We start from the raw sequence: 23,346 nt of genomic DNA on the forward strand, positions 1-23,346 counted from the left end.
TAAAGAATAAACGCTGACTTGAGTCTTTTAATTAAAGTAAGTATGCTATTTACGTAAGTTTCCCACACACACCGAACACTGTCCACATGCCTACAGATCCAAGTGCACACTTCTTAGCCTGAGCCAACCATTATCTTTTCTGATGAGAATTCTCTGCTCTAACCAGGTCTGGCAGCGGAACAAACCACTGTGACCTCTGTCTCTGTTTATATGCTTTCAACCAGAAATGATGCCATCTAGACTTCTTGTACCAATTTAAAGCTACTTACCCCTTCAGGGTCAGCTAACACTATATGAAGCCTTTCCTTACAAAACTTGGTGCTTACCAGTATATTCCTTTTCCTTTTGAACTATTGTATTTAATGTAAGATGACCACCAAGTAACTGTCTTATACAATCAATGGATTCCTATGGGATGGTACTGCCTTTTTCATGAGGTTGATGAGCTCCCCAAGGGTAGGGTATGCCTTAGGTGTCCCTGACTATGCCTCATTCTACCTAACATCTAGAAAGCAGAATTCAAAAGAAAGTATAAGCAAAAACAGTGGCATCCTTTAATTAAGAGTTTCTCAAACTGCTACTCAGCTGACCACTGACGTGGGTATGCTATTTTGGAGTGCTCATCTCCTACTTTACCTAACCCTTTCGTGCAATGCTCTCCCTACCCCTGTTAGCCATACTGTGAGGATCAGGTCGAGGTACTTGGCTCTGGCTCTGAGCAATAAGGCCAGACCCTTTCTCTTGCCATTCAGCATAGTAATCTGTACCAATAAGATCTCTTGGTTCCTGGAGCCCAGAATCTTAAAGTACTGATTCAAGAGCAGAAAGACTGACTAGATGCAACAGAGTGATCAGGCATTTTCTGCTATAAAATTGTGGCTTTGTTTCCTCTGAAAGGACACTGGTTCTTCTACTATCCAAAGTCTGGTTCTTCAGCCTTCTGTCTCCCAGATATGTTTCCATTCAAAGCCTTTTTGTATAAGCTAGCCATAGACCTCTAATCAAAACAGGGTTCCCCCCAGTATTAAGATCCACTTAAATGAACAACAGGGAAGGCCTGAGAATGTGATCTCTCAACATCTTCAAGGAAAGAGAAGAGGATGATTCTCCAAAACAGTGACTGAGGATGTGGGGTTTCCCTAACCTTCTGGTCTACAAGAGAATGCTACTTTCCCTCATGAAACAGCTCCTAGTGATCTCTAAAAACTACTATAAAGTAGAACATTATCTGATTGGACACAAAAGTCAGACAAAAACGAATTTCTTTCAGAAAAATCTATGCTGGCAAACAAGTCTTTATCAAATGAAAACCTATATATTTTTTAAAAGATTTATTTATTTCTAGAGAGGGAAGGGAAGGAGAAAGAAAAAGAGAGAGAGAAAAAAAGAGAGAGAGAGAGAAACATCAATGTGCGGTTGCTGGGGGGCCACAGCCTGCAAACCAGGCACGTGCCCTGGCTGGGAATCGAACCTGCGATGCTTTGGCTTGCAGCCCATGCTCAATCCACTAAGCTACACCAACCAGGGAAAACCTATAAATCTGACAACAGAGAGCAATTATCAAAAGTAAGGAAAAAAAAAACTTACCTGAAAGTTTAAACTGTAGAACAGTTTTGAGATCAGGATCAAGGAAGAAAAAAGAATCCTCAGGGCGGAGGCATCATTTGCATGGGTATTACAGAGTTCGATGGTGGCCTTGGAAAGAAATTTAGGAACATAGTTTTAGTGTATTGCAGACCTTCATGAAGCAGCAGCCTGCACTAGGCTGAGACGACCTACACCTCTTCTCTAAAACCTGACTTTTAAAAATCAAATATATTGAAATTTGAAAAATACTTGATTTCACTTTTTAATATATTTTATTGATTATGCTATTACAGTTGTCCCATTACCCCCCCTCCATTCCCAACACTGCACACCCTCTCCCAACCATATTTCCCCCTTTTAGTTCATGTCCATGGGTCGTAAGTTCTTTAGCTTCCACATTTCCCGTACTACTCTTGCCCTCCCTGTCTATTTTCTACCTACCGTCTATGCTACTTATTCTCCGTACCTTTTCCCCTTTCCTCCTCCCACTCCCCTTTTGCTAACCCTCCATATGATCTCCATTTCTGTGGTTCGGTTCCTGTTCTAGCTGTTTGCATAGTTTCTTTTTGTTTTAGGTGTGGTTGTTAATAATTGTGAGTTTGCTATCATTTTACTATACATGCTTTTAATCTTTTTTTATTTTATTCATTTATTTTTAGAGAGGGAAGGGAGGGAGAAAGAGAGAGAGAGAGAGAGAGAGAGAGAGAGAGAGAGAGAGAGAGAGAGAGACACATCAATGTGCAGTTGCTGGGGGCTGTGGCCTGCAACCCAGGCATGTGCCCTGACTGGGAATCGAACCTGCGACACTTTGGTTCGCAGCCCGAGCTCAATCCACTGAGCTACGCCAGCCAGGGGCTATCTTTTTTTTCTTTAAAAAGCCCCTTTAACATTTCATAAAATAAGGGCTTGGTGACGATGAACTCCTTTAACTTGATCTTATCTGAGAAGCACTTTATCTCCCCTTCCATTCTAAACGAGAGCTTTGCTGGATAGAGCAATCTTGGATGTAGGTCTTGCCTTTTATAACTTGGAATACTTCTTTTCAGCCCCTTCTTGCCTGCAAGGTCTCTACTGAGAAATCAGCTGACAGTCTGATGGGAACTCCTTTGTAGGTGACTGTCTCCTTATCTCTTGCTGCTTCTAGGATTCTCTCCTTCATTTTTACCTTGGCTAATGTAATTATGATGTGCCTTGGCGCGTTCCTTCTTGGGTCCAACTTCTTTGGGACTCTCTGAGCTTCCTGGACTTCCTGGACGTCTATTTCCTTTGCCAGAATGGGGAAGTTCTCCTTTATTATATGTTCAAATAAGTCTTCCACTTGTTGCTCTTCCTCTTCTCCTTCTGGTACCCCTATAATTCGGATGCTGGATTGTTTAAAGATGTCCTGGAGGTTCCTAAGCCTCTCCTCATGTTTTTAATTTATTTCTTCATTCTTTTCTGATGGTATGTTTTTTTTCTTCCTTCTGGTCCACTCTATTGATGTGAGACCCAGTTTTCATTCCATCACTATTGGTTCCCTGTACATTTTTCTTCATTTCACTTATTGTAGCCTTCATTTTTTCATCTAATTTGTGACCCAAATCAACCAATTCTGTGAGCATCCTGATCACCAGTGTTTTGAACTGTGCATCTGATAGGTTGGCTATCTCTTGGTCGCTTAAAAGTACTGGTTCTGGGGCTTTCATTTGTTCTTCTGTTTGAGCCATCTTTTTTTTCTTTGGTCTGGTCGCACCTGTTACATATAAGGGGCGGAGCCTTAGGTGTTCTCCAGGACTGGGCAACCCAGTCACTGGGTTGTGACACTGTATGTGTGTGGGGGGCGGGGGTCCAAGAGGGAACAATGGCACTTGCTCCGAGCTCCATTGGACCTCAGTCCCTTCTGCCGCTTCCCCCGAGCAAACTGGGCCCCTCTGGTGCCAATTCCCATGTGGGTGGGCTTGTGTACGTTCTAGGACCTTGTGGGTCTCTCCAATACACTCTCCTGTGAGGCTGGGTGTCTCTCCCTGCACCTCAAACCCCACACGTGACCCGAGGCTATTTCCTGGTGTTGAGATGCTGGGACGCTGGGACCGCCTGGTCAGCCAGCTGCCTTGTGCACAGTGCCTCGCTTCACAATCGACACCCTGCTGGGTCTGCCATCCACTGCTTGTGTGCCCAGGGTCCGCCTGCTGAGGTCTTGTGTGCCTGGGATGCCTTACACAGCGGTCCCAACGCTCTTTGTTCCTCGATCCCTCTCCGCCTGGCTGCCTGACTCCGCCCATCCTACCGGTCTGGATGAACATGTTTCTTTTAACTCCTTGGTTGTTCGACTGCCACACAATTCAATTTTCTGTCAGTTCTGGTTGTTATTCTGTTTCTAAACTGTTGTTGTCCCTATCTTGGCTGTGAGAGGAGGCACAGTGTGTCTACCTATGCCTCCATCTTGGCTGGAAGTCTTGATTTCATTTTTTAAGGATTTTATTTACTTATAGAGAGATGGGAAGGGAGGGAGAAAGAGAGGGAGAGAAACATCCACGTGTGAAAGATATGCTGACCAGCTGCCTCTTGTGTGCACCCAACCAGGGACCTGGCCTGCAACCCAGGCATGTGCCCTGACTGGGAATCAAACTGGTGACCTTTCACTTTGCAGGCCAGCATTCAACCCACTAAGCCACACCAGCCAGAACTTGAGAAATATTTTAAAGTACATATATACACCTTTAATCCTCACCTGAGATATGTTTATTGATTTTGGAGAGGGGGAGGGAAGGGAAAGGGGGCGTGGGAGGGAGAGGGAGAGAGAGAGAGAGAGAGAGAGAGAGAGAGAGAGAGAGAGAAACAGCAATGTGAGAGAGAAACACTGGTCAGCCACCTCCCATGTGCACCTGGCCAGGGATCAGAATCACAGCCTTTTGGTGATGGGATGACAGTCCAACCAAGCCACCAACCAAGGCTTAAAGTACATATTTTAAAATTATCTATCGTGGCACTGCTAAAAGCTCCAATGTTAGTATTTTGGACTGGATCCTTCCATTCTTCTCTGTGCATATATAGAAGTATGTTACACAAAACTGTCTTTATATGCTCTCATTAAATAATTCCCCTGCCAGCTGGTATTTAGGTTGTTTCCAATTGTTTATTATTCTAATTGTATCAAACAGGCTTATCTAGAAAACTCTGCATACACCTCTGATTTTCACAGGTTGACAGCACAGGTTTTGGAAGCCAGAGAGCCCTAAATGTAACCCAAACTCTGTTACTCACAGTAAGCATTACTTTAAGCAAGTTATTTTACTGAGACCAGATCTCCTCAACTGTACTATGAGAATAATGCCTGCCCCATAGAGAGAATATGCAAATTAAATGAGAAAAACTATACAAAATGTCCCAGTGCTTGCACATAACTACTCTGTTATGGACGCTCAACAAAGTGTTACCTCATATATCCTGGAGTTAAGAAAAATGAATATTAAGATTTTCTTAATGAGCTATCAAACTCCAAAAAGCTGGTACCCTTTATAACCAAATGGGCAGGACAACAGAATTTTCATTTCAATGTACTCTGGCTAAGATTTTTAGCATCATTAAAAAAAAAAAAAGAAAAGAAATCTTTGCCAATTCAATAGGTAGAAAAAATTGATCACATTTTGTCCAATGTTGTTTTTTAAATAAAAATGTACTATCAGTAAGACACCCTAACCATGAGAAATCTCATGTATACTCTCCATTTTAGCAAGTTGTGATTATCACACAACTTTCCCTTTCAGAATTCAGAAATAAGCACCTTTTCCAGAGTCAGCAAAGAGGTTTGAGGCCTGTGTGATACTGAACCCTCTTTCCTCGTCTGGGGGGGAAAAAAGGTTAACAATACCTCCTTCAACCTTACAGGATTCTCACAAAGATGAAGATGTTTAGGGAAGTAGCCTGTTCACCACAAGATGATGTACAAAATATTAAACTACATAAACAGCCAACCCAAAATGTGAACCTATTCCTTTAAGAGACAAATACACAAATACTTGAGTGAAATAGTATGATGCCTGGGATTTGCTGTTAAATTATTCTTTCAAAATGAAGGGAAGAGAACAAATTTCTTAAAAACCAAAACTATAGTAACTGTTTACCTTGTATAATAGATACATGGGAGTTCATTATTTACCACCTGCTCTATTTCTGTTCAGGTTAGACATTTTTCAAAAGAAATGCTGCTCTAAATATTACCTAGAAAATAAATTTTCAAAGCATTCTCCTAAACAAAATTTATATAAATATTTCAGCAATTTAAAACATTAAATAATTTAAAATATCACCAAAATATTATTCCATACCTTAAAGAGATTAGTCAAAGGCAAAGCAAAGGCATCCAGAACAAGTTTAATTTCAGTCCATAATTCGTTTGACTTAAATTCATGGCGGTATCTAGAAAATTAAGGTAAAATAGGTAATTTCTAAGTTTTTGTTTACTGACTTTAGTTCTTCAAGGATAGATTAAAGAAAATACTATAGCTAGGCAGCTTTCTGAAATTCAAAGGAAATTCTTTTAAAAGGAATGGAGTGGTTTAAGGAGACCAGGAGTTTCACAGGTGATGGGGCAATATGAAGTAAACATCCTATGTGAGAACAAACACACACAGTGATGAATGGAGAGGCTTATGCTCTTATTCCTTTCAAAATGAAGGGAAGAGAACAAATTTCTTAAAAACCAAAACTATAGTAACTGTTTACCTTGTATAATAGATACATGGGAGTTCATTATTTACCACCTGCTCTATTTCTGTTCAGGTTAGACATTTTTCAAAAGATTACCAGGGTTACCTTACTCAAGGGAGTAAGACATTTTTCAAAAGATTACCAGGGTTACCTTACTCAAGGGAGTGATGACAGTCACAAAAATATAACTGTCTACACAAGCAAAAACATTTGGAAAAAAGTTTTAAAAGTATGAATTTATACGTTAATACCTTTTAAAAAGAGAATGTGCTGTGCGGAGGACTCCATTAATAACGTGAAAATCACCACTCTGAAAGCGATTCACCATTTCTGTCAACAAGTCAGGCCATTTCTGAGGGAAATCTTCTCTACCAATAATGCTAATGGCATCACTTAACTGGGGGAGGAAAAATATTAATTAGATGAAAGCTCTACAAACTAGTCTATTTAAAAAGCAGGGCCTTACACATTACCTGCTTCTGAATCTGCTCTGGGCTGCTAAGCATCAAATGAACTATGTTGGCTTTAATGGCTACTCGGTCGGCTTCACAAATTTTGTTTGGTTCATCTTCAACCTAAAATCAAAACATTCATGAGCCAGTAACATAAAATGCATGTCCATGGTCAGATGGGTTTATGAATAAAATAGAACCATTTCTTTTTTTTTTTTTTAAGATTTTATTTATTTTTAGAGAGGGAAGGGAGGGAGGGGGAGAGAGAGAGAGAGAGAGAGAAACATCAATGTGTGGTTGCTGGGGGTTATGGCCAGCAACCCAGGAATGTACCCTGGGCTGGGAATCGAACCTGGGACACTTTGGTTCCCAGCCCGCGCTCAATCCATTGAGCTACGCCAGCCAGGGCTAGAACCATTTCTAATGTCCTGGTTTTCTAAGAAAAACATAGAGAAAGGTAAGGCGTTCCCTCTACATGAATGGGTTATAGATTCCTTTAGTGATCTCATGAGCGCGTGAACTCTCTGAACAAAACTTGTATATTTCATCCCAAATGCAAATACTTACCATACAAATTAATGAGCCACTGACTACCTGATGTCAATCATTACTCTCAATTCTATATATAATCAGACCCTGGGGTTAAAATCTTTACATATGCTACTTAGCCCACATTCATCCACAAAGCTTCAATTTTGAGTCTCACCTTAAGTCAAAAGTCTCTGCAGTGAAACCACTTGACCATTATGAGTTTGAATGCATCCCGGACTACACCCAAAAAAGTTGAGTCTCACTAGTTTTACAAATTGAAATAGAGGTAGAGAGGGGTTTTTAAACATCTTAAGATTCACCAGGTTATTTTTTTCACATGTGGTTATTGAAAATACAAGCTTAAAACAATATTTTTACCATTTTTAAACTCTCATGCAATGAAGAAAAGATTCTAAATAAAAATTTTAGATTTAAAGTTGCCTTTTTTTGTTACCCATAATACTTTCTAAATAAATATCATTACTGCTATCACTATAAAACAATTCTCATTCCCCCCTTTTATCGTAAACCATGGTTTCCTCACCCTTGGAATTACTGACATTTGGGGAAGATAAATCTTTATTGTAGGGGTCTTTCCCGTATATTGCAGGATGGTGACCAGCATCCTGACCCACTAGATGCCCTAACACCCACTCCCCACCCTGAACTGTAACAACCAAGATGTCACCCAATAGCCCCTGGTGGGCACAATCACCCCCAATGGAAAAACACTGTCCTGAGCTAAGGAGTGGCAAATACCAGTTTCTTAATTTATAATAATTTTATTGTTATTAAACTTGTAGGATGGTAAGATTCATCTTAAAATTAGTATATATTTCCATATCCCATAAGATATAGGGCATAATCCCTTATCAAAAACTTCAAGATAAGTTATTGTGCAGTCTATAAGTTTTCATATATAATGTAGTTTTCAGCTTTATATAATTTTTCCCAGTCTACAACAGAAATTGCTTCAATGATTCATTTAGACAGTGTCTTCCCACATGTCTCTTCAGTAGATGAAGAGTTAGAGTTAAATTTCAACCATAACAGACTAAAATAAGGTTTCTACAACCCTCTAGAAACCCAGGTTATAAAGCTGAGGTAACCCATGTGAATGCAAATGAGACACAAGAACTTTGGAAAAGTGTCCTGTTTAACTTTTGTCAGTTCTTTCAGATTTTCTGCACAGACGGCCACGCCATCTGTGAATGGGCAGTTTTATGTCCTCCTTTGCAGCTGATTGTACCCCTTTTATTTCCTCTTCTTACTGTGTTAGCAGAGGCTTCCAATACAATGTTGGGAAAGAGTGGTGAGAAGAGACATCCTCACTCTGTACCTAATCTTAGTGGAAAAGCTTCAAGTTTCTCACCATTAAGTATGAAGTTAGTTGTAGGTTTGTTTTGTTTTTTTTGTCTTTATGAAGAAAGTTCCTCCTCTATTCCTACTTTACTGAAGTAGTTTTTATCATGAATGATAGTTAGACTTGGTAAAAAAAAATTTTTCTTGCGTCTACTGATATAATTATGTTAATTTTAAAAAAATTTTTAGTTTATTGCTATAAATTACATTAATTAAATTTTTATTTATTCTTTTTATTGCATTTACTGAGGTTAATTGGTTAATAAAACTGTATAGGTTTCAGGTGTGCAATTCTATAATACAGCACCCATATGTTCTATTGTACGTTCACCACTCCAAGGCCAGCTGCCTCTTGTACACGCCAGAACTGGGGCCAAACCTGCAACCCAGACATGTGCCCTGACCAGGAATCGAACCAGGGACTTCTCGCTTTGCGGGATGATGCCCAACCAACTAAGCCACACCAGTCAGGGCAGTACATTAATTTCTGAATGCTGAACAAGCCTTGTACAGCTGGGATAAATCCCACTTGGTCATGATATATATATTTTTATACTCTTTTGGATTTGATTTGCTAATATTTTGTTGAGGAGGGTCCTATTTAATTTTACCTTTAATCTGTGTCTGAATCTTTCAAGAGCACTGCAAATGTAAATCTTACAAATATACAGGGTATTAAACTATGTATTCACAAAATACTTACAATTCTCCAGTTTCTTTTAATGTAGTTCTTGAATGTTACTGAGGCACACACTTTGATAACATTATCCTGGGACTTCTCCAGGAGTGTTAAAAGCAACAGCGGGTAATTCTGACTTCCTTCTACAGACTCAAGAAACTTCTCAGCTATAAAAGAATTTCTATGTTAGATTTGTTATTGTAACTAAATCTTTCCACATTATGTACATGCAAACTATGTGTATCTGACTAAAGCATCAAAAACCAGAAAAGATTAAGATATTTTTTCTTAGGGAACTCAAGTTTTCTTACCTATTGAATGGACTATATATGATATTATATTAAATTTATATAATACCTCAGTTTTCAAATCACTCAACTCACCTGATTCTCACAAACCTACAAAGTGGCCTGATCAGACGACCATCCCATCTGAAGGAGAATATGCTGCTCAGAGAGGTTAACTGACTTTAGGGAAAAGTAGTGCACCCTGTCTTGTTCCAGAAGGGTTATTATTAGTACTATTAGTACTGATGGTAACATTCCTTTTACAGTACCACTGTCATGACATGAGCTAATTCATGATAATATACAGGGTCTGGCAGGAGTAACGCCTGCTTGAGTGTAGTTGGTAGGATAATAATAATATGGGTGTAATAATTTATAGTTTTAATTTGAACGTTTTACCTAAAATGTCACATGGTGTGCTTAAGTGTGATATTGTTATGTCACAGAATTATATGCTTATGATTTTGTAATAAAAGATTTTGTAATAAAAAGGGGGTGTTACTTGCGCTGGATCCTTATACTATTATTAACTATGTGGGTCTGATACTTTGCCCACATATATCATTTTATTAAGCTGTCATTACTACACAGAGAAGTAGGTAATAGTAACCTCACTGTAAAGACAAGGCCCCCAAGGTTAGTAACTTGTCAAGATCACACAGCTAGAATTATTTCATCACTGAAAAGTCTTAGTCTAGTCCTTATTTGACCACCCCAGACTTCAGTGGTTTTCTTGAAATAAACATTTCTAACACCAGCAATAAATTTATACACATTTTAACTCACATATTTACACTCATATTACACATAGGAATATTAAAGCTCCTAGGTTTACTGATCACACTGTGAAGGTTTGCAGCACTTCTCATTTTTCTAGGCCTGTCTTAGGCCTCACCCATTCCAAGGATCCAATACTCACTGCAAAGGTCTGCTGTTAACATCTATTATTTCCTACAATACTATGATTTTACACTTTTCTTCTTTCTGAATTGAGTCCCAAGAGTTTAATTTATACCTCAAACTTTCCCTGCTTTGTGTTCCCCATGTCTTTCTTGAAAGATGAGAAATAAACGAAACATGTTTTTAAGTAGCAGACACAGTTTTGTATGAGTCTGTCGGGCTTATGTTGTTTCCTCCCAGGGGTCAGCACTCGGCACGGGGCCACACCCTATGCGCATGGTTTGGAGGAAAGCCCACACAGACTGCCAGGTCTCTTTCCTAAATTGTAATTAGTATCCCGGAGACAATTTTCTCATGAGTTTAAGTCCATTCCCTTCTGTGCTCATTTCCCTCGACTTGTTCTCAGAATATTCTCACTTACATATTTCTACACACTCGATAAGCCTCAAAAGTTTCTTCTAATTCACCTATGACACTGTCGCATCTCAATAATCTTTGGAGCACAGTGGTCCCTGTAGGCTGGGAAGCATGACACATTGCCACCTCCAGATAATTTTATAAATATGTGGGGTCAGTCTCCTACCAATCCCTGACAGACAGTTTATTCCTATACTCTGTCCTGGATTCATACAACAATTGCACCTTCACCTTGAAAGACACAATTAAAAATCATTTTTAATAGACAATGTTGGCAGAGGCTTTCTGAGAAAGTCTAAGAAGATTAGGGCCATTAATTTCCCTTCATCCAAGAACATATTACTTCTTAAGCACTAAGGGGAAGGTGACAAATTTTCCCTCTCAGAAACCATGAAGGCTTTTCTAGAATAGGATGGATGGATTAACATAACATCCTGTTTATGATTCTACTTATTATATATAACATCACTATGACACACACACATACTCATTTGTATCTTTACGGGGCACTTCCAAAATCCTCTTCATGGGCATGCCCATCAGTAAATTCCAAAGAAGCAGACTGAGAGACTATTCCCAGTCCTCACTTGGCCTGCCTTACTCATTCACCTTCGCATGTGATTCCTGTGGGCGTCTGAGTTTGCAAGTCTAACTAAGTTTCTAATAGAAACTGGTCATATTCATGAGTAAGGGAGGAAAAGAGGAACCCTAGGTCTTAAAATATATTAAGTCAATCAAACCAAGCATGGAGATTGACAGTGTCTGACTGCCTGGTTTCATTCACTTAATCATTTTTTAGGCAATTAACTCTCATCTCTATGCCCTAGTTATTATCTTTCTAAAACTGGCAGGTGTGGGGAATTTCAGAAAGATGAAGGGACAAAGTAGTCTAAACATACTAGTGCTTTTTATTCTAGAAGAGGTCAAATAAAAGCTATTTTACTCAAAAAACAAAACCAAAAAATAACCCCACACACTTTACAGCTAGAGAATGAAATATAAACTATGTCTGAGAATCCAAGTGTAATTTTTTTTAAATTAACAAACAGACTGCACAAAGGCTTCCCTCATCTGTCCTTTAAGAATCAATCAACCACAAAACAATATTTATTCTCTTTACCTGGACGTCTGATGGCGGGGTCAGGATCAAGAGTTTTCTTTAAATATTCTGTTAGCGTCTGCAAATTTGCATCACTGAGCTCCATTGCAATAAAACCTGAAACAAGAAATGAGGTTTGGGTAATCGGTCACATGGGGGCTCAGTAATTTGCATTAAAAAAATCCTTTTATATTATCAGTCTTCTCCTCTCTCAAAGTCGTCCACTTGTTGTGTTTGAGCTTGGGCTATAAGCCTGACTCTTAACTAAGATGGGCTTTTTTTTTTTTTTAAACTACGGTGAGATAATTTTGAGATGAGGGAGAAGAAAAAACATATGATGATTTCAAAAAGACAGGCACAGAGAAGCAAAGTTGAAGAACTGATCAAAGTTTCCAAAAATGTGATCTAATTTAAATGCTATGAAACAGAGCAAAGGGTTAAAGAGACTCACTGGAAACTTTTTATAAGTCCTCCCATAAGAAATTAAAAATTTAAGCAAAAGTAAGGATCCCATAGTGTCCTGAGATTAAGGAAATTAGAATAAATGCCTTTGTGTACAATATTCCATGCCAAGTACCGACAACAAACTACTGTTGAGAATTTGTACCTGGGGAGATAATTCTAGGGTTCAGAAGATGACAACTGTGATTAATATTAAAAAGTAACTTCCTATACCAAGAGCAAAGGCAACAAAACAAAAATGTACAAATGGGAATACATCCAACTAAAAAGCTTCTGCACAGGAAAGGAATCCATCAACAAAATGAAAAGCAGCCTACCAAATGGAAGTATTTGCAAATCATATGACTGATAAGGCTGTAGTCCCCAACCTTTTTGACACCAGGGACCGGTTTCATGGAAGACAATTTTTTCCATGGACCGGGGGAGGGAGCGGGGTAGAGGGGAGACAGAAGGCAGAGCTCAGGCAGTAACGCAAGCACAGCCTGGCGAGCTCACCCACTGTTTACCTCCTGTGCGGCCCAGTTTCTGGTACCAGTCTGTGGCCTGGGGAGTTAGGGACCCCTGTGACAGGGGGTTAATATCCAAAAATTATATAAAGAACTTACACAACTCAGGGGGGAAAAGACAACCCAATTTAAAAATGAGCAGAGGGTCTGAATAGAAATTTGCCAAAGAAGACATACAGATGGCCAACAGGTGCACAAAAGGGCACCCAGCATCACTGATCACCAGGGAAATGTGAATCAAAACCACGAGACTTCACCCAACTCCTGTCAGAACGGCTATTAACAAAAAGACAAGAAATAACAAGTGTGGGTGGGGGTGTGGAGGAAAGAGAACCCTTGTGTACTACTGGGGGGGATGTAAATTGGGGCAGTCAGTATAGAACAGTATGAAGGGTCCACAAAAAAAATAAAAAATAGGACTAGGACTTCATATTTTTCCTTGTCTGACTTTGCAATCTTGAAAGTTTGCCAATGCCAAGCAAAATCATTTACATCAATGTACATGAGGAAATATAATCCAACCGGTCTTTCTTCGCCACATGAAAATTTATTCTACTTTTCTGGATTTATGCAAAGCAGCATGTTAGAAGCTGTGTGTGTATTTGGGGGATTACAGAAGTTAACTGTCTATTTTGTTGAGTTTTTAAATATATTCTTTGATAAATCTGCATTATGCTCCTATAGCACTGTACCTATCTCAACCAAAATCTCTCAGGTCCCTCATAACTATCTGTATCAAAAATCCAAACTCTTTCACCATGGCAAAGAGTCCCATGCAATCTGGCACCTGCCAACCTCACTTCCTACCTTCTCCTTGTCTGGCCTCATACTATTCCAGCCACAAAAGCCTTCTTTCTTTCTGGTCCTTGAACCAGCCAAGACAGTCCTCACTGCCTGTAATGCTGCCCTTCCTTCTAATTTGATATGCAGGATTATTCAGTTGTCAGCCATCAACTCTTCAAAGGGGCCCTCCACACCTAACATCTACGGCATTCCTGTTAATAGCATTAATTCTCATCTATATTATCTTTGACTTGTTATCTATTTGTAAAGTCCTTACAGCAGGAACTTTGTTTATGTCTTTGCCTGTGTGCTCAGGACCTTCAGCCTGGCACCTGGACATTCAGTGAGCATCTGCTGCATGAACTAACGGATGAGTCAGTATGTCAAGTGTGCCAGCTAGAACACAGATTCCCAGTCTGAACTGGAGACCACTATTCTTTGAGGACGAGCTATTAGCAGCCCCAACAAGATGTAGGAACTCAGTTACATCTGTCATATAACAAACGACCAACTCGCCTGCCATAATTAATTTCTGTTCATTCTAAGGAACTTCAAGAAAGTGAATTTGAAATCTGCCCTGTATTACTACTGTTCACATATGGCAGTGCTTCTGCTTCTGTCTCGGGGTTTGCACTCACTGGCCCAACTGCTGACAGTTCGGCACACGCAGCGCTGCACGGCTCACTGCCCACTTCATTCAGGTCTCTTTTACGATGTCATCTCTTTTCAGAGATGCCTTCCTGGACTGTCCTCTCTGAAGAAGCACCCACCCTTGCTGGTCTCCATTCCCTTATCTATTTTTCCCAGTACATTTTATTAGGTATATAAATTTGCTTTGTCTGCTGTGCTTTTCCCTTCACTAGACTGCAAGCTCCAAGAGCAGGGACTTGGTGTTTTGTTCACTGCAATCTTCCTAGAGCTTCACAACGATGATGGGCACCTACTATACATATCGGTTGTACTATTTTCAAAAGCCACATACCCTGGACTAATTTTTCCATCAAAAGCACTATCATTCTTCCCCTTTACTCTGGTCAGCTGGAACAGACAGGAAGAGGCAGAGACAACTGATAGAAGACCACATGATAGAATAGCCCTAAAATGACAAAGCAGAGGTGCTAAGATAAACTATTTTTAAGCTTTTTTTTTTAAAGCGTTTTTGGGGAAAAAAGTGTGTGTGTATGGGGGGATGGTGTTATATAAACATGCATGCTACAATCCCTGAAAGTTAAAATACTACATAGGTCCTAGAATTTTAATGTTAGATATGGAACTAAATTCAACAAACTCTTTTTATATCTCCCTAGTGATAATGTCTTTCAAACAAAATTGTAAGCTTAGCCCTGATTTGGGAAAGTATAATAGGTAGTTTTAGAGTACACTACACAGGAATTCCCAATATATCAGCAAGCTCAAGACCTAATTAAGTTATCTTAATTGGCCACAGGTGAAGGTACTGTGACCCTTTAAAATATTAGCTATATATAAATGTAAAAAGTGTTATTGACTTTAAAATGGAAGATTCCCCTGGCTGGCGTACGTAGCTCAGTGGATTGAGCGTGGGCTGCAAACCCAAGTGTTGCAAGTTCGATTCCCAGTCAGGGTACATGCCTAGGTTGCAGGCCATGACCCCCAGCAACTGCACATTGATGTTTCTCCCTCTCTATCTCCCTCCCTTCCCTCTCTAAAAATAAATAAATGAAATCTTAAAAAAAAGGAAGATTCATTATTTTGTCTTTTATTTATTGTCTCTAGAAAAAGAGAGAGAGAGAGAGAGACAGACAGACAGACACTCACACATCAATGTGTGGTTGCTGGGGGCTGTGGCCTGCAACCCAGACATGTGCCCTGACTGGGAATTGAACCTAAGATGCCTGGATTGCAGCCCGCGCTCAATCCACTGAGCTATGCCAGCCCGGGCTCATTATTTTGTCTTTAAATAAGGGGTGATACTTTCTCCACAAAGCTATCTTTGGAAATTCCTACCAACACACATACACACAATGCACCACAATAAATCAATGACAGACTTTTCTAATTTGTAAGTTCTTCCTGTTGAATAGATGGCTGGACCTAAGTCTAGCCTCTTCCCACAGGCCCTCAGTTACAGATGAAGATTTCTGGAATAAAAGCTTGCATTCTATCCCCGTTTCAGACATCTATGACATGAGCTAATCCAAGAAGTGTGCCTTTTCCTTAGTCATTCCCTCCACATTAGAGAACCACTCCCGAGGCCGTCCGTCTGGGGAAAGGGAAAGAGACCCAACGTGTGGCAACTACCTGCCTGGCACACGCGCATCAAGAACGAAGCCCAACACCTCCCCGCCCCTCCCTCTGCTTTCCAACCACAGGAACACTCCACTCAGACTCAGATTCAAGCTCTTTCCGTCCCTACCAAGCCCTACGTGATTTGGCCCCTGGATACCTCCCCTTCTCATCCGCTCCTCTGGCAAGCTGGATTCCCCTCAAATATCCCATTATTCCATGCTTGCACCTGTCCTTGAGCTCTTGTACAATACTTTCTATTCCCTACCTTTCTATGACTGGTTTCAGCTCAAATGTCACCTCCTCAGGAGCTTTCATCTATCACATCACCCTGTCCCTTGTTGCTGTGTGAAATTACCTAATTCATTTACCTTTATTCTTGTTTCTCTCCCTCACTGAACATAAGCTACCCAAAGGAAGGGACCTTGTCCATTTTTGTTTCTTCACTGTATTCCAAAAAACTAACGGGCTGCTCAATAAAGTCGTGAAATGAAAAGAGGAACAAATTAACTCAGAAACTAGAGCAGTGTTCTCAAACCCATTTAATCCTGTAGAGAAAACGGTATCCCTCGGTTCCAGCTCCCACCTAGCAGAAATCAAAGTAACACAAGGGGAGGGAGAATCCCCTTACACTGATGGAAGAAGTGAAAGACAAAGAGTCTTAAGAGGGAAGAGACTAGGCTAGGTCAAGAGTTCCAGGAATTGTGCAAAAAGCAGAGACTCAAAAAAGGGGGCCCAAAGGAGGAAATGAGCACTGGTGAGACCCAAGAGTAAGAAAATCCCCTTCTGCGCCTCCAAAGAATAACAATACTTGTGCAGCCGCCATGTGGCAAGCACTGGCCACCTGGAAACAGCAGTAAACAAGACGGGGGGAAAGCAAGGTTCTTGCTCTTGGCAGTCAAGAAAGGCAATAAATAAGTAAGTAAACTACCGAGTGATTACAGATAACGTTCAATGTTACGAAGTAAATAAAACTAGGGTGACACGATGAAAAGAGTTGAAGAGGCTGGTCGAGAAAGGCCTAAGGTGAGTAAAACCTGAAGGACGGGGAGCCGGCCCTGCAAGCGTCTAACGTTGGTAATTCCCAAGAAAACGGGAGGCACAACACAACGCTTCACGGCGGGCAGGTGGGTCCGTGTGGCTTCCGTGCCTGAAGAGGAGAGATGGGTGGGGAGGCGGAGAAGGGTCCCCGGAGGTGGGGCTCGGTCAACCACGGTAATAACTCGGCGCATCCTCACAGCCACTTTCACAGGCAGACTATGTTTTCAACCCCGTTTTGCAGGGAAGGAAATGGAGGCTGGGACAGATGCGGTGACTACGCCTAGGGCGAGGCTCAATCTGGAACGAACCCAGGCGCTCCAACGCCCAAGCCCATGCTTCGAACTACCCAGCCACACAGCGTTTCCCCCAAGAGGAGCACCCCGTATTACTAGGCAGGTGCACACACTAGAATTTAACCCTCACGAACAACTCAGCAAGGTGAGATCATGGTGCCCATTTTACAATCTGGGAGGCTGAAGCACAGTGAGGTCACGCTCTCTGTCGTCCTTAAAAAGGAGAGTCCAAGGCACAGGCGGTCAGGTGGAGACCCGCATCCTCCGCCCCGCAACCCGACAGGCGTCGACGCTGCACCCTGCTCACGTTGACGAGGGCCCGGAGCCCAGAGAACGGACGCGCGGCCGTGACCAATGAGAGGCGGCCTTCCCGAGAGACACGGCAGCCGCGCAGCCAATCAGAGCGGCGCTGGAGGGGAAGGGGCGGGAGGTGGGCCGCGTTAGGCCGCGCCGCGGCTGCTCTCACCTCCCACAGGCCCGGGGACCGCCCGGTCTAGGCCCGACCACTGAGAGGCTGCGAGATGAGGCGAGGGCGGCGGGCGAGGGCAAAGACTTCGCCCGAGGACTCTGCCAGACACATGGGCCCACATTCCGCCTTCGCCCAGAGGCGCGGTCCTTGCTCCCCTGCGCTCGGAAATGCAGGGAGCGCCTCATCCTTCTCCCCGCGGGGTTTCCAGAGGCCACCCCGCCAAGCCGTGCACTCCCCGGCCTTACCTCGTGGAAATACAGGAATGGAGAAGAAAATCTCAGCCGCGGACCGTACCTGCCACTACCCACTCCTGCCACCGCTCCACCTCACATTCAAACCCGGGCAAAATGGCGCGGCGGCGAGGCTGCGGTAGGGGCGCATGCGTGAAGAGGGCAGAGGCAGGGGGCGGGGCCGAGGGTGCTCCGGCACCACTCCGGTTTTCGAATGACCAATCTCTGGCTTGCGTGACCCCGCTCTGTGTTTGCGCTGACGTCACAAGCCACAATGCCCTTTGGTTCAGACAGTTCTAACGGGCATCACAATCACCGTTTTCCTGAAACGAACAGATGCAGCGAGCGGCTGCTGGATTGTGACCTATTTTGATGTCAGGGCTTGATATAAGGCACGTAGTAAGTCTTATATAACTTTTGAATGCAGTGCCCAAAGTCCTGTCCTTAGCGTCTCGGGCAGAAGAGAACTTCTTGCCCCCCCCATGGAGCTTATGTTTTAGAGGGAGAAACGGAATGAACAAGTAAGATAATTTAAGCTCTTGATAAGTGCTACGAAGAGAAAATTGAAAGCAGGGTGATATGGCAGGCAGTGACTTCGAAGGTCAACGGGATAGTCAGAGATGTCTGAACAGGTGAAAATTGACCTGCATTGCAACAAGCAGGCAGCTGTGAGCATCTCAGCCTGGAGAGCATTTCAGGAAGAGGGGACGTCAGTGCGAAGGCTCGGAGTCAGGAGTGCGCTAGGCTGGGCCTTAATGAAGTGGAGCGTGTCGGGAGGTGATGTTAGACCAGCCCAGGCTAGATGATGTAGGCCAGCGTTTGAACTGTGTCTGAAGTATAGGACCCCTAAATTTACATATATTTTTCCTTCTTTTATTTATTTTTATTGAATTTATTTGGGTGGCATTGGTTAATAAAATGATGTAGGTTTCAGGTGTACCATTCTACAATACATCGTCTTGTCTATTGTATTGTATGTTTACCTCTGCATGTCGTGTCCTTCCGTAACCATTTTTCCCTCTTTTTACCGCTTCTACCTCCCGGTTCCCTCTGGCAATTAACCATGTTGCAGTCTATGCCCATGAGTCTTTTTTTTTCAGGTATTAAAACTTTTTATTTACATATTTAAAAATTGTGCATTCCAATAATTAAAATCATTTTAACACAAAAATGGCACTCTGATTGAACTGCATTTTACAGTCTGCAGGACACCTTGGATCAGCTTGGTTTTTACTCTAGATTTCACTGTCTTCCCACCCAGCTTCTTCCTTCACCAACACGCAAGTTCTTTTCCTTCCCTGCCAGCCAGGGAGGCAGATGGGCGGCCTTCTTGTCAGTAGTTCTGATGTGAAAAGCGGCAGCACAGTCATTTAAACTGATCCAACCTCTTTGCAGCTTACAAAGTTAAACAGCTAAAGGAAGTAAAATAAGAAGGCAATGCTTGTGGAATGTATGGTGCGTATTGGCGGTGCAGGCCTCATTACGATTTGCCTACTTGCTTCTCCTTCAGTTGTTTTGACTACGATTTGACTCTTGCTTCAGTTGTTTCTTTGGAAGACAGTGGATGTTTCTCTCGAGTTTCTGCCTTCTTCAGTTTCGACTTACCAAATTTCTCAATCTCGGCCGTATCGGGTTTATCAGGCATGGGTGCTGAGGAAGCCAAGGGAGGCACAGGAACGAGGTAAGAGTCCGATCTGCTCGGTGATGGCCGCCGAATCAAGTCTTTTTTTCTTTGCCTCATCCCTTCATGTTTCTCGCCCTTCCCACCAACCCTCTCCCTTCTGGCAGGTGTCAGTATGCCCTCTGTATCCATAAGTCTGTCTCCACCTTGTTAGTTTATTTTGTTCATCAGATTCCACATGTAAGTGAAATAATATAGTGACTTTTTTATTGATTGATTTTAGAGAGAAACATCGATTTGTTGTTCCACTTATTTATGCATTCATTGGTTGCTTCTTGTGTGTGCCCTGATTGGGCACATGCAACCTTAGCATATTGGGAAGACACTCTAACTAACTGAGCTACTTGGCCAGGGCTACCAAATTGATATTTTAAGAGGCCCACCAGTTGCTGCATGGAGAAAGGACTGTATGGGGGGAAGAACTTCAAGCAGGGAGACCAGTGAGAAGGCTGTAGGAGGCATCCAGGCAGGTGTAATAGCCTGGAATAGGGTGTGTATTTGTAGCATGAATATGGAGAGAAGTGAACAGCTTCAGGATATATTTCAGAGATAGAGCCCCTAGGATCTCATGATACACTGAATGTGGGAAGGAGAGGAACCAGGGGTGACTAATGGAAATCCCAGCCCTCAGCTTTGGCCTCCTTCTCCCCCTCCTTCCACAGGCCCAGCTGTCTGTCCACTCAGAGCGCGTCCCGTGGAACTGCTAGCTTGTTACTCCTGTGGCTGAAAGTCACACTGTGGTCATCATTCAAGGAAACAAATATAAAGACGTGAAATTATATAGACACTGAGAACTGCAGAGTTCTCAGCACGTAATGAATGACTGTCCAAACCTTTCACCAAAAGGTGACCAAGCTTCAGCATGGCTTCTGGCATGACCTAGAGGGCACTTCCCTAGGACGAGTGACGCGCAGGCAGCTCAGTGTGCTAGGGAAACGTACTGTTTTTCTAGCCAGCTCCTGAGGATAGGCCCCAACTTCCCTTTCTTACAGCAGTTACCAAAAAGGGCTTACAGTCATAAACTTTACCCCTGTCCCTTTAACAATTCAGGAGTGTCCTTCCTAAGGACCTGAAAGCCATTGCTTTGAAATCTAATCCAGAAGGTAGATCCTCTGGAAGCCTAACTTTGGTAAATGCCAGCTAACAGACACAGCTGGCATCATCACTGTTTTTAGAAAGATTTTATGTATTTTCAGAGAGAGGGGAAAGGGAGGGAGAAAGAGAAGGAGAGAAACATTGATCTGAGAGAGGAACATGAGTTGCCGCCTCTCACATGCCCCCAGCCAGGGACCTGGCCTGCTACGCAGGCATGTGCCCTAGTTCAGAATTGAACCAATGACCTTTCAGGTCACAGGCCGGCGCTCAGTCCACCGAGCCACACCAGCCAGGGCTGGCCTAGTCACTTTTTTACTGAGCAGCCCTTTGTAACTTTTCACTTCGCCCTTGCTTGCTCCCCTACTCCCTCATTTCCCCTTTAAAACACCCAATCAGCTCTGCAGAAGTCAGAATGGAGTTCAGCTTTCTCCCCTTCTGTCAGTAGTTACTGAAGAAAATCTGTTTTCCCTGCTTTAACAATGGCTGTGTTTATCTTTGATAGCACCCTGTCACATGTAAAAGCAATTCTCATGGATACAATGTAAAAAGTTGTTCTGTTTGAGTAAAAAGGTTATGGACATAAGGGTTTTTGGGTAAAGATTTTATTTATTTTTAGAGAGAGGAAGGGAAGGAGAGAGGGAGAGAAACATCAATGTGTGGTTGCCTCTTGCGTGCCCCCCTACTGGGGACCTGGCCTGCAACCCAGGCATATACCCTGACTGGGGATCTGAGTGGCGACCCTTGGGTTCGTAGACCGGCACACAGTCCACTGAGCCCCAGCAGCCAGGGCTATGTCCTTACTTTTAAAATGCTCTTTATCTGATGTTCCATGAGACGCATACGAGTCTCCCGTTAGGATTTGGCTTTGTCATTGTGCAAGTGTACTTTAGTGGGCTTTTGGTTTCTATTTTGAAGTTATTAGGTATTTAAAGGTTTGTGTCATTTCCTTTTAATAAAGCCTACCATTCAACAATGTGTTTTATTAAAAAATGTATTAGATTGATATACAATTTTGAAATATTTAGACTAAACTGCACATGAACCCACATTTTTATATGCTCCAGAGCCGGCAGATGGCAGTGCTATGCTGTGCTCTCAGGCCATGGGGGCCGTGCCCTAACAGATCTCCAACTGTCTGCAGATCCTTTGTGGGAGGTCCCTCCTTAGGGAGGGACTGAAGGGAGCCTCAGGGATGCAATGAAGGAGAGAGATGGGGACAGGCACGGATGGCTCCCAAGCTCTGCGAGGTGGTATGGGCAGTGTTTAAGAGGCATGACCTAGAGCCAGACTGCACGCTTTGAATCTAGCTGTGTGGCCTTAGGCAAGTTCATTGACCTCTCTGAGCCCCAGGTATGCTCTATAAAAAAGTGGGGTGTGATGATAATAGTACCTAACCTCCTAACGTGGTTGGGAGAACTAAGGGAAAGATGAGTGCAGAGCACATGCCTGGCACACTGAGAAACCAGTACATGGTTATTATTACTATTTATTCTGAGGGGTTCGTGCTTGGCCTGATCCCTGGAGGAGAAACCAGCCGTGGAACAATCTAGGGAAAGAGCATTGCAGGCAGGGGAATGTCAAGGGGCAAAAGCCCTCAGGCAGGCGTGAGTGTGAACTCTAAAAAAGTCAGAAATTGGCAAATTCTCAGTTCAGTAAAGTGGGAAGATGAAGGCAGTTTATGAACCGATGGGAAAGAAGTAAAACCAGGGCCGGGAGAAAAGGAGGGCTTACCGGCCCAGCGTCCGCATCCGCTCACTTCCTCTCACATTCTCTCTTGTGGTCGTCAGCCCCTCTCGTCTGCTTCTAAATCATCACGAAAAGGTCCAAGGTTGACCGTCCGAAAGCTAGTGTGAGGGGTCTGGTGAAGACCGTTCCCAGCTCAGGTGTTTGCAGTGCCCTGGCAGTGCCCTGAATAAACGCCCTGGAACAGAGCTCATCAGACCAGCACTCCCACGGGATGCCCCCCCCTTCGTTCCCGCACCCCTCCCACCAGGTTAGCTGGGGGCTTCTGAAGGCAGAGCCTGGGGCTGTCTCAGCTCTGTGACCCAGTCACACAGCCTCAGTGGGCCTCTCTGGGCCTCAGTTTCCTCATCTAAAACAGAGGCATCTTTTTTTAGTGCTGTGAGTTTCTGAGGAGCAGGCAGACCCAAGCACAGCCAGTAGGAGGCGCGGCCAGTGGACAGCAGATCAGGGAAGCTGGAAGGAAGAACTGCGGGCAGGAGGGTTTGTGCTAACTTTCTGCCCTTTGGGGCATAAGCAATAAGCAGGCCCTTTTTAAAGAACTAACATTTGTTGATGGTTTACTGTGCTCCAGACACTAAGTGCTTTTCATTTACAGGAAGTCCTTTAAACCTGCAAAAGACCCTAGGAAGTATATATGCACAGCACTCTGGAGAAGAAAATCAGTACGCTGTTGTCTGAGCACAAACTCACTTACGCAAACATGTTTACTGAAACACCTGGTTAGTTCTCTCTCTTTTTAAAATACCTCAAATACAGTTGACATTCAGTATTATAT

General features: G+C 42.8%; 1 protein-coding gene across 1 annotated transcript in view; it reads right to left on the bottom strand.

Moving 5' to 3' along the window:
- Window positions 1–18,201, bottom strand: part of CSE1L (chromosome segregation 1 like) — a 37,196-nt gene extending 18,995 nt beyond the window's left edge. The window contains exons 1-7 of the mRNA XM_045833420.1: window positions 18,068–18,201; window positions 12,025–12,120; window positions 9,325–9,467; window positions 6,750–6,851; window positions 6,528–6,673; window positions 5,895–5,985; window positions 1,588–1,695 (exon numbers count right to left, since the gene is read on the bottom strand). Coding sequence (XP_045689376.1) covers window positions 1,588–1,695; window positions 5,895–5,985; window positions 6,528–6,673; window positions 6,750–6,851; window positions 9,325–9,467; window positions 12,025–12,109 — 675 coding nt within the window. The 5' untranslated portion in view covers window positions 12,110–12,120; window positions 18,068–18,201. The remainder of the gene's footprint in view (window positions 1–1,587; window positions 1,696–5,894; window positions 5,986–6,527; window positions 6,674–6,749; window positions 6,852–9,324; window positions 9,468–12,024; window positions 12,121–18,067) is intronic.
- Window positions 18,202–23,346: the final 5,145 nt, after the last annotated feature.

The sequence above is a fragment of the Phyllostomus hastatus genome, unplaced genomic scaffold (genome assembly GCF_019186645.2).
Source record: "Phyllostomus hastatus isolate PE091 unplaced genomic scaffold, TTU_PhHast_1.1 phas_contig_17, whole genome shotgun sequence".
In the NCBI taxonomy this organism is placed as follows: domain Eukaryota; kingdom Metazoa; phylum Chordata; class Mammalia; order Chiroptera; family Phyllostomidae; genus Phyllostomus; species Phyllostomus hastatus.